The following is a 15,475-nucleotide window of genomic DNA, read 5'->3' on the forward strand; positions in this document are numbered from 1 at the left end:
GACACACGGCAAATGAAATTCACATTCTTCTGCAACTTCTTCCAATTTCCAGCTTTCACTGGAAATGATATTAGCTTGAAGGGAACAGAGTGGCACATATATTCAGTTTTATCAAAAATTAAAAAGGCAAGAGGGTAAATTCTGAATACTGAAGCCACGTAGGGAAAAATCCAATAGAGCTAAGACGATTGGAAAAATGTATCCCGGAACACCTGGATGGCTCAGCTGGTCAAGTGCCTGACTCCTGATTTTGGCTCAAGTCATGATCTTACGATTCGTGAGATCAAGCCCCAAGTCAGGCTCCGTGCTGACAGCACCCGAGCCTGCTTGGGATTCTCTCTCTCTGCCCCTCCCCTGCTCACACGCTCGTGCTCTCGCTGTATTTCAAAATAAATAAATAAACTTTAAAAAAAAGAAAAAATGTACCCTACGTACTTCTTTCAAACTATACCTAAGGCACCTTCATTCAACAATATCTATTCATTAAATACTATTTGCTAAACCAGGTTCTAAGTGCTGAATTTAGATTGTCTCATGGAGAAGCTGGTATTTGAGCAGTCTTGTCAGAGCTGAAAGTATGAGCCATGCCAATATATAAGAAAGGCAAAAAAGAAGGAACTTAAGGAAAAAAAGAAGGAACAATAAATGTAAAAAGGCTCGTGAGCAAAACATGCCTGACTTGTACCAAAAAACAGTAAGAAATTCAGTGTCACTAGAAGAAAGCGGGCAAGCAGGAGACTAAACTGGGGGAGGGGTACAACTTAGGCCTTTACTCGGAGAGGTGTGGGCAGGAACCAAAAACTTATAAACAGAGGTATGACATGATCTGACTTCTATTTTGACAGGACCTTTGCTGCTACGGTGAGAATAGGCTATTATCCAAATGAAAGATAATCAAATTTGGAGAAAACGTCCTTTAAATTAATACTATTGCTTCCTGCAAAAAGTATCCATTACTGGAGAGTTCTATATAAAAAAATCCATTGAAATTTGATAGCCGCCCAGAAGAAATAAACCCAAACACAAAAAACTGACCCACTCACCAATAGGTACTCTACAAAATACTCTGCGGGAATTGGAGACCTGAGAAGACTTCCTAGGTTTCTAATTATAGAATCGCACTATAGTTGGCCACCACATTCTTGCGGAATGGTGTCACGGGAAATACTCCAATGATAGGTAATACCCACAAATTCATTACGTGATTTACCATTATCAATTAGCCATCTTAATGCTATCTATCCACTGTTACTGATTTCAAGAATTTAAATAAAAGCATGATATTTTTATAGTGTCTAGTAAAATACAATCTTTAGTAGCTTTAAAATATTCTATTTAATAACTAAAAATACTAGAATAATTCTAAAAATCCTAACTATTCTTAAAATTTTATCTATCCCAAAACCATCTCATGTAATATAATTTAGAACATAGGGCCAAAACTAAATGACAAAAAAAAGAAAAAGAAATTACACAGCCACAGAATCTTAAAGTATAATATTTATAAAATCTTTAGAAATATTAAATATCTAGGGGCACCTGGGTGGCTCAGTCAGTTAACCGTCCAATTCTTGACTTCAGTTCAGGTCATGATCTCAAGGTCCATGAGTTCGAGCCTCACCTCAGGCTCTGCGCTGACAGCGTGGAGCCTATCTGGGATTCTGTCTCCCTCTCTCTCTGCCCCTCCCTCACTCACTACACTCTCTCTTTCTCTCTCCCTCAAAATAAATACACTTAAAAGAAATATTAACAGTGTCTGGGTCAAGCTAAATATTGGTCCGCTTTTTACTATGAATTTGTTAAATCACATCTAGAATCTTCTGTTCATTTGTGAGTATAATGTTAAAAGGGATCTTAATAAAGGGAAACATTTTCAGGATAAAAATAGCTAAAAATAGTGAGGCACCTGGGTGGCTCAGTCGGTTAAGTGTCCCACTTCGGCTCAGGTCATGATCTCACGGTTCATGGGTTTGAGCCCCACATCGGGCTCTGTGCTGACAGCTCGGAGCCTGGAGCCTGATTCAGATTCTGTGTCTCCCTCTCTCTCTGCCCCTCCCTTGCTCATGCTCGGTCTCTCAACAATATATAAATGTTAAAAAAAAAAATTTTAAATAGCTAAAAATAAAAAGTAATGAAGAACAGAAATACAGAAAATATAGAAAGGAGTAAAAGTAATAAAGATGTTTAAACTACAGAAAAATAGGCCTTAGAGTTTGGTGAAATGGGAGAGTAAACACATGACAGATTACAAATACTTGAAGGGAAGAAAAGTTGTCATTATCTATACTTTTTCACATGGTAGTCCCAGGACCAATGGATAAAAGTGGTAGGGGGCGTGTATTTTAGTTCCAAATAATAAAGATAACAAATAGGAGTTTTGCAAAAGAGAATAAAGGATGCCTCGGTGACACACACACACAAGATTTATCCACCACTGAAAACGTACAACTAGATGTGTTGGGGATTCCTATGCTAGCAAGTGGTTAAAATTCTATGGTTCTAAAACATAACAGGACTAAGTTCAAGGCAGTCTCCTTGTGTTATAATTGCACATGCAGGTATTCATTACTGGATAAAAGAAATAAAAGGATGATGTTCCTGAAACGTCTGTTCATAGCATTCTATTTGCACATTAATTTGCCCCTGAAGAATCATGGATAAGTTCCTCAAAAAAACTTTTGGCCCTCCACACATAATAAAGTCCTACTTAAGAATACTTTCGTTTTTTTTACCGTTTACTTATTTTGAGAGAGAGAAAGAGAGAGGGCAAGACAGAGTACGAGGGGGGGAGGGCCAGAGAGAGAGAGAGAGGGAGAGAGAGAATCCCAAGCAGTCTCCGTGCTGTCAGCGCAGAGCCTGAAGTGGGGCTCAACCCCACAAACGGTGAGATCATGACCCGAGCCAAAATCAAGAGTCAGACGCTTAACCAGCTGAGCCACCAAGGCACCCCAATACTTAAGAATACTTTTAAAATGTCCGTATATCAGGAAAGCATTACTCCAGACAGAACAAAAAATAGAAATAAACAGCAAGCTATACTGTGTGAGGTGGAAGCATTGGCGAGAAAGAAATGCCTTTCAAAGTCCTTCTAGACGGACTAAGAATCAAACTGACATGAGACAAATTAACAGGAGAAAATGAAATCCCGTTTCGTAAGTACGGAGAATCCACACCAACATGAAATTCCCAAGACAGGCAAGAAGAGGCTTATATGACATCCTGAGCTAAGGAGAGGGGTAAGAGTCTGGGGATACAAAGGAGGAAGAGCATTATTAGCAGGAAGGTGAGAGGACATGTTTGGAAAACAAAGTGTGCTGGATTATTCAAATAACTTTCTTAGGCAAAGAGGAACCTCTGTTAATAGTGCCTATCCTGGTACAGGCTCTCCTTTCCACTGTAAATTTAGACAGTTGAGGTGGGGGACTAAAGAACTTTTCTTAAATCTGTTGGATGGATTGCTTTTAACTCAAAAGAAGCAGGCCAAAGTGCCCTTGGCCCCTCCAGAAAGTAACAGAAAGATGAGAAAACGGGCCAATGTTTTGAGGAGATAATTATGTTTCTCTCAAAGTTCAATGTCCTTTAATACCTAAAATGTCCTGTATAAGGTAATTACTTTATTCCTTTATTTCTACAATCAGTTGTACACAATGGCCTCTTTCTATCTTGGTCCCAAAAGTTTTGTAAAATCACATGAGAATATAGAAGCGCGAGAGCTATTTTATTCATTCTACTTTGCAGGCATTACACTCTCTTCCTTTATTCCCTTTCTCTGAGGCTTTCATAGCAGCCCCGGTCGAAGACCTTTACTGCCCCCAAAATGCACAGACAAATGCTTACTGGTTTGAAAAGCATTTCTCAAAGCTTATAAGCAAACCTTCTGACCTCACTAGGACTGAGAAACAGCCAGGCTCTTAATGTGGCTGTGAGCTAAAATCAGACATAAGCAATGGGATCTCAAAATTTTACTACGGTGAACACAGACACATACCAAGTTATTCTTTAAAAAAAAAATTACACTGAAATTCCATAAAAAGCAATCTTCCAAAATACATGTTACGCATATTACACACAATATATTATTATACACGATCAATACAACTGTTTTACTCACCAATTCCATTAAGTCTTTTAACTTCCCAATTTCTTCTGGAATGGATACCAGTTTATTATTACTGACGACCAAAACTTTAAGGGGAAGGTCAAATAGGTATTTTGGCAATGTTGACAAAAGATTTCGACTGAAAAGAATAAAAGAGTCTCATTATGAGGTATGTCTGAAATTTCTGCTCTGTTGAAAAACAACAAATCACCTGAAAAGTAAATAAAAAGCTTCACCAAATAATAACTATCATTTAATGAGTGCTTACTCTGTATCATACTAAAAGCCTTAAATGTAGTATCTCCTTTAATACTCACATTAACCCCGTAAGGCAGGTTAGCAGTACTCTCTCTATTATACAAATAAGAAAACAAAGGTTACAACTGTGTTAAGTGACTTGCCCAGTCACAAGAGACTGCAAAGCCTGTGTTGTCACCTATGATACTGTCTTACATGCCATCAGGTCTCAAAACCCAGAATCATTCTTCTGCGCCAGAAAATGCCAGAACCTTGTTCTCTGGTCTCATTTCACCGCATTCAATACCTCCATACCTTTACCTAAGGAAAAGTCCCAAGGATAAGTTTGCACATGCCACCATGTTAAAACGTTTATAAAAGAATGACTGGGGCTACATGTTCAAAAACATGTAGTAACCCTAATCCATTCCCTTTTCTTATGAGTTTATGGTGTAAGGGCCCACCCACACCTTTATCTCGGATCAAAGCTGACAGAACATTCCTATCTCTGTGGATATAGCACAACTAACATTAGCAACAACTAACCTAAATACAGCAACAACTCGCATTTATTGAGTACATACTACGTGTCGGGCCACGGTCAGAGTACCTCCCATGAGTTAACTTCGCTAACCCTCACAACAACCTGCTTTAGGAAGAGAGAGAATATCACGATGCCCATTTTACAGACGAAGAATCAGTCAAAAAGAGATTAAGCAAACTGCTCCAAGTCACACAGCTGGGAAATAGGAGAGCCAGGATTCAAATCTGGGCAGTAAGGCTCTGGGGTCCTTCCCCTCAACGTACATACGGTGGGTCAAATTCACATACCAATGCAGACTGACCCAAATGATCCCTGCTATAGATTCAATGTTTGTGTTCCCCACAAAATTATAATGTTGAAACCTAATCCCTCATGTAATGGCCTCTGGAAGTAGGGCCTTTGGGAGGTGATCGGGTCATACAGGTGGAGCCCCCATGAACGGGTTTAGTGCCCTTATAAAAAAAATACCTCAGAGAGCTCCCTTGCTCCCTCTGCCAAGTGGGGACAGCTAGACGACGGCCGTTTATGAAATCAGGAAGCAGGTCCTCACCAGACACCAAATCTGCCGGTGCCTTGACCTTGGACTTCCCGCCTCCAGAAATGTGAAAAATAAGTTTCTGTTGTTTACAAGGCACCCAGTACATGGCATCCCGTCAGAGCAGCCCAAACAGACTAAGACAATCCCCCTACTAAAAAAATATAAAGTATACCATTACATTTACACACTAACAAGTATTCATAAAAATAAGCTATTATTTTTCCTGTTTTTCAAAGTGGCAGTGATAGACCTGTACCTAGCATTGTGCGGAACGTACACAGCAACAAAAACCCAGTGGCAGCCCAAGGAAGAACATCAGGACCTCTCCCTCCCCATGTTATGCCTGCAGAGGACATCCAGAAATACTAGATTGGCTTTAATCACAAGGAACAGACTTAAAAAAATAGACAATGCCCCTAGACCAGCAATCCTGGCCAGGCTGCTGGAATGTCAAATATGCCAGGAGCTTGTTACAATTCTTGACGCTTTCAGGATCAAATAGAATCCTTGGGAAGGTGCCCTTGTGGAGCACACAAGGATCTTCCTACAGAATTCTCCTAAAAAAGGGAAGAGCACACAGGAAGAGAGAGCTGAAAAAGCATCTTACAAGTTTCTCAAGGTATTTTCACCAAAATAAAAAACAAAGTAAGTGAGGAAAATAACAGCACATACAAACTCATTCTAACCTTCCCCAGACCAAAAAAAGTTAAAAATTGGTCTATTTGGGGGGGGGGGGAGCACCTGGCTGGCTCAGTGGGTAGAGCATGCGATTCTTGATCTCAGGGTTGTGAGTTCAAGCCCCACGCTGGGCCTAGAGCTTATTTAAAAAAAAAAAAAAAGCCTATTTTCCTCCTTTAAGAAGGTTCATTGAGTTAGCAGTCAGCTTTCTCCAGAGTCGAATTTCTTTATACACAGCTACTAAGTCATTAATCTTCACTTTTTTGCCATGTTTTAGAGACAAAAGAAATCAGAAACAAGGACTAATGTTATTTCAATAAAGTTTGTTCAAAACTGTTTGTGACTATACACAAAAATCGGGAGGTGACTTTTAGAGATCAAAACAGCAAAGAATCAGAGAAAGTTTTAGTGAAACTATTTTAAGATTACCATACATTTCTATTCAAATAGAAATTCAATTTTTGACAAGTTACTTTTTTCCATAAAAGAGCAAACTGAAACAAAAACAGAGACAAAACTTAAACTAAGGCCTTACTTGCCTCAAACCTCTCCCCCAAGCCAGGCCAAGGAGATATTAGAGAATTAGAAAAGAGCAACCCAAATGACTACATCTATGAAAGGAATTTCCTCTCACACATTTTCTTTTTTTTTTATTTATTTATTTTTTTTGTTTAACGTTTATTTATTTTTGAGACAGAGAGAGACAGAGCATGAACGGGGAGGGGCAGAGAGAGAGGGAGACACAGAATCGGAAACAGGCTCCAGGCTCCGAGCCATCAGCCCAGAGCCCGACGCGGGGCTCGAACTCACGGACCGCGAGATCGTGACCTGGCTGAAGTCGGACGCTTAACCGACTGCGCCACCCAGGCGCCCCATCCTCTCACACATTTTCAAGTATAAAGTTTCAGCTAAAATAGTTAAGTACTGCTAGATGACGTCACTGAGGGAGACACACAGAAGGATTAATACATCGCAGCGAGGAAGGAGCATTATTATTTATATGTATTAGTATTTCCCACTTCCCTATATGGGAATTTAGACAGGTCATTTTGTTAAGGAGGGGGAAGAAATGACCCTTACAACTAAAAAAAAAAAGGAACGCAAAAAAATGATTCTACTTTTTTTGAAGATTTGATTTTTTTTAATAATGTCTACACCCAACATGGGGCTCAAGCCCACACCCCCGAGATCAAGAGCCACACATGTCACAAAGGCGCCCCGAAAATGATCTTAAGCATAAGTCACAACATACCAGTTTCCATTCAATGTCACTCATTTGACAGGACAATCTTTTTCTTATACTTATCGAATGGTGACTGGTATAAATAGAGGGTAACAGCTAAGAAAGAGAGTTCTACAGTCATACTGCTTTGATCTGAATCTTGGCTCTATCACTTGCTGTGTGTGTGTGTGTGTGTGTGTGTGTGTGTGTGTGTGTGTTATGTGTACACATACACACACACACATACACATGACTTTGGGCATACGGTTTCCCTCTGCACTTCAGTTTCTCATCCGTAATGCAAGGATAATAATAGTACCTTTCTCAAAATGCTGCTGAGGAGATGATGTAACATGGATAACATATTTGTAATGTCTGGCACACAGTAAGCATTATTAACATCAACTGTTATCTACTTCCTAACATTCCAACGCTCCCATCCCAATCCATCCATCCTTAAAGTGGCAACAAGAACTCACAAGAGTGTGAAAAACAGAGCTCAAGAACTGTTTCTTCATAATGGTTCACTTTAAGGGGCGTCTGGGTGGCTCAGTCAGTTAAGTGCCCAACTCTTGGTTTCGGCTCAGGTCATGATCTCATGGCTCGTGAGTTCAGGCCCCTCATCGGGCTTTGAGCTTGGGATTCTGTCCCCCTCTCTCTCTGCCCCTCCCCTGCTTGTGCTTGCTCTCTCTCTCTCTCAAAATAAAGAATAAACTTAAAAATAATAATAATAATAATAATAATGTTTCACTCTGAGGATGCATATAAATAAATCTGTAGTGTGGTGCTATGGTTTCAGAAAAATACTTCTGCTCTAAAGCCTTGCTACCCAAAGGGATAAGGACCAGCAGGCATTGGCATTACCAGGGGGCTCGCTAGATATGCAGATAATCAGATGTTTTAATCCCCAGGTGGCTCCTGTGCAGGTTAAAGGTTGAGAAGCACTACTCTCAAGAACAAGACCAAAAACCTATAAAGTAATGTGAACACGTAACAAACATAAGTAAGACACTGCTGAAATAAATATGGGTTACACAGCCAAACCAAACACAATCCTTTGTTACTGGAAAGGGTTAGAACTGTAATAAAAAACAAAATCTACAAAAAAAGAAAAAAAGGTTTCCTTACCTAATGTTAAGGTATGTTAACATCTGCAGGTTTTTAATAGCTTCAGGAATGGTTTTGATGCAATTATGATATAAATTTAATGTTTCAAGAGGTGCAAATAACCAAACATCAGAAGGAATTTCTGTAAAACGGTTTCTCGAAAGATCTGAAAAAGAAAAGTAATATTTGAGTATCAAACATAAACCTGTATCTATTAACAATTAACAGAATTATTTTCATACTTGCTGAATCACTTAGAACCTAAGCAACTACTTAAAATATCATAAAATATGGGGCTCCTGGCTGGCTCAGTCGGTACAGCATGCGACTCTTGATCTCAAGATTGTGAGTTCAAGCCCCAGTTGGGTGTAGAGCTCACACACATACATACGTACATACATACAATATTATAAAATATTATCCAAAAAGGCAAAAAAAAACCCATGTAGAAACATACTCATTTAAAGCTTATTTATTAACAAATTGTATTTGATATGCTTTGATAGCTTTAAAATTTATCTTTTAAAATACCAATGAAGAATTCTCTCCGATCCTTTCAAAAACACAAAACGTCCTCCCCTGATCCCACATCCTCCTCCACCTCTTCCTCCTTCACAGCCAAACTCACATAAATCTACAACACATCTAAATTTCTTACTTACCATGCATTTCTCAACCCACTGTAATTTTGTTTCTATTCCACTTTCATGCTCATCAAGGTCACCAACAGCCTCCATATCACTAATGACTCATCCACCTGGAAACATTTCCCGTCTCTTGGCTTAGAAGCCTACATTTCTGCATCACTTCTTATCATCTCTCTGGCTACTTATTAGTCTCTTGCTAGATTTTCCCCTGTATTGTAAACGTCGATGTTCCTAAGAGCTGTGACAAGATATTCTCTCCATCTTAAGATATACACTTTAGCGGATGATTCCACCCAGTCCCAGGGCCAAAATATCTTTATATACCGACAAGTTTCAAATTAAAGCTCTGTCTCAACACCTATGTTCTGATCGTCAGAACTTCTCTTGATAACTCTCAAGCACCTCAAATTCTACAAAATCTGTACAGATTCTGTAAAAATCCGAACTGAAGATCTTCTTCCTCACATCTGTTTCTCTTATCTCAGGTAATGTCACCAACATCCTCCTGTTGAGTTGCACAAGCCAGACACCTGGTATTCATTCTTGATTCCTTCCTCTCCTAAATTATTCCCCATACACACAAACATACTTCCATTCATTTCAATTTTCACAAAAATAAAATCGTGGAATTATTATAACCATTACACCTCCTTTAAAGGTTTGTTAAATGGCATTTTGAAAAAAACTTAGGACATCATGTGGCAGGTTGAAAAAAATACCCTAAAAGCATTTCTTAAGTGAAGCACTACTGACCTTTTAGGGGGCATGACGATTTGTTGTGTGAGGCTATCCTGGGTGTTATAGGATATTTAGCAGCATCCCTGCCATCGATCCATAAGATGCCATTAATACCATCTAATCATGGCAGCCAAAAAATGTCCCCTGGGGTTCAAACCCCCCTACACGTGTTGAGAACCACTGCTACCTCATCAGAGAAGTTCACTTTGCTTACATTAATTCATTATACTTATTTGGTTAAAAACATAAGAATATTATTTATCTGTGTCAGGGAGAACATCGATAGTGTACCTTCACCCACCAGGTATCATTTGGCATGCGATCTGCCCTCATGAGAAGAACAGCCTCCTATCAATGCTCAACTTCCTCACTCTGAAGAATGAGACCCATTTACTTAGCAATACAGTAGATTCCTATTTGGAATATTAATATACATGTATTAATATATGTTTGTGTGTGTATAAACACGTACTCACCTAATGTAAAATTTTATAATAGGCAAAAGAAAACATTAGTTATGATTATTTGAGGATTAATTTGGAAACTTCTTCCTACAACCGTAAGACTCTGAATGACTAAATAAAAGGATAGACGGAATTACTAGAAACCAAAATCTGAACTTGAAACAGAAGTTTCTCAATATCCTGGCTTACTTCCTCTGGATACCCAAGCATCATGGAGGACAAATGAATTCATTATTTCTTTAGTTTAGGATGTTTCTTTTACATTTAGGGTTCTACCTCTTGCTCTTGTAACTTCAGAATCCCAGGAGTTGAAAATTACTGTTTACAATTAATTTTAAATCCTAAAAACAAACTTTGCCTAGTTCATTATTCTGTATAAGTATTATATACCCACAAATAATACAGTGGTCCTAGAGCTAGATGATGGAAGCTTCAATTAAGATTGCAAGAATAAGGGTAAGAAAATTAGGTAGAATTTGAAATATATCTTGGCATTAGTACTTAACAGGGATTGGGCAAGTGATTGTCTTTGCGGGATACATAAGAGGCAAGAATCAAGGATGGCATCCAGGACTCTGACCTAAGCAACTAAAAATGATGCTACTTAATAAAAGAGGTGGGGGTAGAACAGGATTTTTGGTTTTCTGCTGGTGGAAGTTTTATTTTGTTTTTTGAGGCAGAGGTTAGAATCGAAGATTCTATTTCATATTTGTATAATGTGAGATATCTGAAAGAGAGCCAATGGAGGAGTTAGTCAGATGATTATAGATCTCAGAAATGAGGTCTGGGATGGATATATAAAACTGAAAGTGGTGGGAACGTGGTCAGTACTATAAAATCATAGAAATGGAAGACATCACCAAACATCAGAGTATGGAGATGGAAAAAGCTCAAGAATGGGCCATCAGGATAGCCAATATTTACAAGCTGAGTAGAGGGGGGGAAAGCAAGCAGAGAAGACTAAAAATAATGGTCAAGAGAAAGAGTGCTCTAAAAAGTGACGGGAAAAAAATATCAAAATTACTCTTTGTTCAGCTCCAAGGTAGAAGCAATCATAATCCTATTCTTGATTTGCTTTATCAGCAGACAAGCTAACTGTTGGTCTGATGCGTAACTGTAGCCCCAAACACAAGAGAAACAAAATGAGTGTACATTTATTTCCTGACAATATAAAAAAGCCAAAATATCAGTATTAATAAAAACAATGATTTTAATAAAATAATTTAAATACTATGAACACATTATTTTAATAAGTTACATATTATTGTGTGAGGCTTTATGTTCTTTCCCCTCTAAAAAAAAAAAGATTATTTAAATTACCAAGTAATATTGAGAGTTCCCTTAGGGAATTTAATTAAATTTGCAATAATAACCTATTTTCTGGATGAGCTAATATACTTGCTTAGTAAACACCACTTAAAATTACAATTAATTATTCTAATTTAATTGAGTGAAATCAAAGCATAATAAACTCAAAATTAAAACTCAAGCCATTATCAAGCCCTTAATTAAGAATATCTTGTTCTAGGGTTTTTCAGATTTTAAATCTCTATAAACATCCTTTCTAGGAATTCGGTAAACAGAATAACAATGTCAAAAGAAAAAAAATACGACCAAGGAAAGAAAGATAGGGAATAACACAAAACAATCTGTATCTCAATTTCTTGAAAGATCACACACTAACAGCAGCTCACATTTTCCTTCAAAAAAGTACAAATGGACTTTTAGATAGACACAATGGATAAAATTCTAACTTCTAAATTTTTCATCTTGCGACGTACAATGAAAACATAAAGGAATTTTTACAACATTCAAAATCATTTAATTAACACGTACAGTTGGGCACCTAGACTAACATGACTGGTGACGAACATACTCAAGAAACACATGCAGAATTGGTATCGTATTTAATACGGTTCCATCCAAAGATGAGAAAACAAAGTGTTAATTTATTCCTTATGGGGACGTTCATCTCACAACAGCCTTAAAGCCTGCCTTCTTTGGGGGTAAACGGGACTTGAGAAAAGATAATTATAAAGATGTTCCTGCTTTCCCCCCCACACACACAAAAGAAAACTAAAATTCGTTCCGTATCTTCCTGAAGTGAGTTGAACGGTGGCCCTCCGAGACACCAGGCCCTAATTGCTGTGAACGCTTACGCGGTAACATCGTGCAGATATAATTAAGAGTCTTGCACTGAGGAGACTAACCTGGATTGTCCAGGTGGGCCCTAACTTCCCCCACAGGCATCCTGATAGGAGGAAGGCACGGGGAGGTTGGACACACACATAAGAGGAGAAAGCCGTGTGAAGATGGAGAGAGAATTGGAGCGATGCAGCCAAAGAATGCCAGCAGCCGCCAGAAGCTGCAAGAGGCAAGGAAAGAATTCTCCTGTCGAGCCTCTGGAGGGCGAACAGCACTGCTGAAATCTTGATTTTAGCCCCATAAGACTCACTTCCTATTCTGGCCTCCAGAACTGTAAAAAAAATAAATAATAAGCTTCTGCCGTTTTAAACCACCAAGTTTGTGGTAATTTGTTACAGCAGACACAGGAAACTAACACACTCCTCATCAAAATAGTTTATCAGAAGTAATGAGAGAATGCCTGCAATTTTTCTTTTTTAAATGAAATAGCTGCACATTTTTTCTTCCTGAAGCAGGAAGGTGATATCTCAGTTAATTAGTGTCCTTGGAGATAAGCACCTTTATAACCACTGAATTATTTTTCTTTTGTCTTGGTGTTAATCATAAATCGTTACCAAGCAGTACTGGCAACAACTCAACAGCAGACAGACTGCTGTGTACTGTTTCCTGCCTTCCTTCAAACCTCTCCCGGTAAAACTGCGAGGAGCCTTTTAGAGATGTTAATAGGTCATTTTACATAATCTGCTCTAAATTATGTCCTGTATCACTCTTGGGCTTCAGAGGTCAAGGAAGCCAGGGGAAGGAAGGAAAGGAGTCAGATGGAATGGAAATCTGTTTGCTGTCCCCCAGGCTGCAGCCACAAGAGCCACAGATGGGTCCATATGCCAGCCAGTGCCATTCCTGGCCCACCGGCTGGCATTCCTGCCAAGGTATAGAAAACGGCTTTCAGAAATTATACTATTATACCATAGTAATTATACTAATTATAGTTTGATCTTATTCCGTGTACAAAAGAGTGTACGGTTTTTGTCACAAATTGTTGAAATTCAAACGAAGATGCGTGAGTCTTCTTTAGGTGATATTTAATAATATAGATTACTATAGCCCCTCTTATTAAAAGAATCCTAGATAGTATCTGAAAATCTGACACATTTCTACCTCTGGAAAAATATCTAATAATGAAGCATGTTGTTGGAACACACCCTCATCATTAACAGAGATATCATCATAGAATTTTCTGCTTAAAGAAACATGAGGAGGGCACCTGGCTGGCTCGGTCAGCAGAGCATGTGACTCTTGATCTCGGGAGTCATAGGTTTGAGCCCCACGTTGGGGGCAGAGTTTACTTAATAAAAAAAAATTTTTTTAAAGAAACATGAGGATTAAGTGGAGAAATAATTTGAAATGAGAACTCAAAATTCACACCAACAATAACCTAAGTGGAACTGGGGTGACTATTTCTCTCTCTCTCTCTCTCTCTCTCTCTCTCTCTCTGTTTCTGTCTCTCTCTCTGACACACACACACCCTGCATATGCTAGATCAGAATACTAGAGGCCTTGCATAATTATGTTTAATCCTCATAACAGCCTTGTAAGGTAGCTATTATTCCACATTATATGGATGAATCAAAAACAGATTGAATGTCATGCCCAATGTTAAAAAACTAGTAATAACCGACAGCACCAGGGTTCCAAACTCAGATGGGACTTCAAAGCCCACATTCTATGTGTGGATTTCCACTCCTTCAACACACTATTATGACCTCATGTCCCAGATTTCAAATATTCTGTTCCACTGGAATCAGAAAGCAGGGTCAGAGAAATTCTCAATCTCCTAGCCACATTCATAGGTTAGGTTACTTCTTGCAATAGGAAGCAGTATGTAAATCTTAGTTCAAGTCCAATTTTTAATTAAGAAAATAATGAACACCTTTATAAAGCTCTCAGCTGTTCCTAATTTACCAATTCAGAAGTGTTTGGTCTGAGCCAACACATAGCTTTCTTGGCTCCTTGAAGAGTGGACTCTACTAATTTTTCAGTATTTTTAACCAATCCAATGAACAAGGATTAAAGAAAATGAAACAAGTTTCTTCAAAAGGTAAGTAACATCTTATATAGGCAAAACCAGTCAGCTGAGTACCTGTCAAAAACTCTGAAGAATCTGAGACTTTATCCTACTTGCAAGCCAACGAGTTAGCCTAACATAGTTGTATGGATGCTGGATGAAGGTAGGAGGTTCCTGTGAGACAAAGGACTTTATTACTCACAGGTGGCAGAAGCAGCATATTTTTATCAGTTCTCCTTGCCTCCCAAATCCCACCAGGGCAACACAGAGAAGTACAGATGAATGCTTACCCACATAGTATATCGTGTTATAGGAGAGGAACTCTGAGCTGGGAGAACCAAATCTTTTATAATAGACAGTAAGCATGCATGCACTTTGTTCAAAGGGAGGCATTATCTTCATAGTAGACATTAAGCACAACTGTCCTTTGCTCTGCAGAGAGAAACTATCTCATTTTTCCAAAAGACAGTCCTGAACAGAGAGCAGTTAGTGCCTCACTCACAAGCTGTGCAGAAACATGAAGCCCATGGAAAATTATCTCCCAATAGTACCACGTACATTCCTTATCAAGCAGGGATTTGAAGTTGCAGCCTCACCACAGAGACTATACAAGGTAAAACAATTACCTTAATTCTCAAGTTCGCTGTCGTCCTGCACTTACTGTCTGTGATAGAGGCAGGCAAATCCTGATCCTCACCTTCTAAGCCCCATTCTCTTTATTTCCTGGGCAGCATTCTGACTGGACTCATTTATTCAAACAAAATTCTCTGAAGCACTATGAATTAGGCACTAGGTGTTAAGGTAGGTAAAAAGCCCAATCAGACACCAACCCTAAGTAATCCCAATTATTGTTTCACTCTAGCACCAAATATAATCTACTTTGATAATAACAACTCACTGAAAGAAGCTATACAAAAAGAATCACACCCACTTAGTTCTACTAAAATTGTAATTTTTATAAAGCTGTTGTGGTGAGACCAGTACTATATCA

General features: G+C 38.6%; 1 protein-coding gene across 3 annotated transcripts in view; it reads right to left on the reverse strand.

Moving 5' to 3' along the window:
• Positions 1-15,475, reverse strand: part of LRCH2 (leucine rich repeats and calponin homology domain containing 2) — a 100,506-nt gene that overhangs the window by 60,037 nt on the left and 24,994 nt on the right. For all 3 annotated transcript variants that reach the window (XM_023248878.2, XM_019824197.3, XM_004000812.5), the window contains exons 2-3: positions 8,447-8,591; positions 4,112-4,238 (exon numbers count right to left, since the gene is read on the reverse strand). In XM_023248878.2, coding sequence (XP_023104646.1) covers positions 4,112-4,238; positions 8,447-8,591 — 272 coding nt within the window. The remainder of the gene's footprint in view (positions 1-4,111; positions 4,239-8,446; positions 8,592-15,475) is intronic.

The sequence above is a fragment of the Felis catus genome, chromosome X (assembly GCF_018350175.1).
Source record: "Felis catus isolate Fca126 chromosome X, F.catus_Fca126_mat1.0, whole genome shotgun sequence".
NCBI lineage: Eukaryota > Metazoa > Chordata > Mammalia > Carnivora > Felidae > Felis > Felis catus.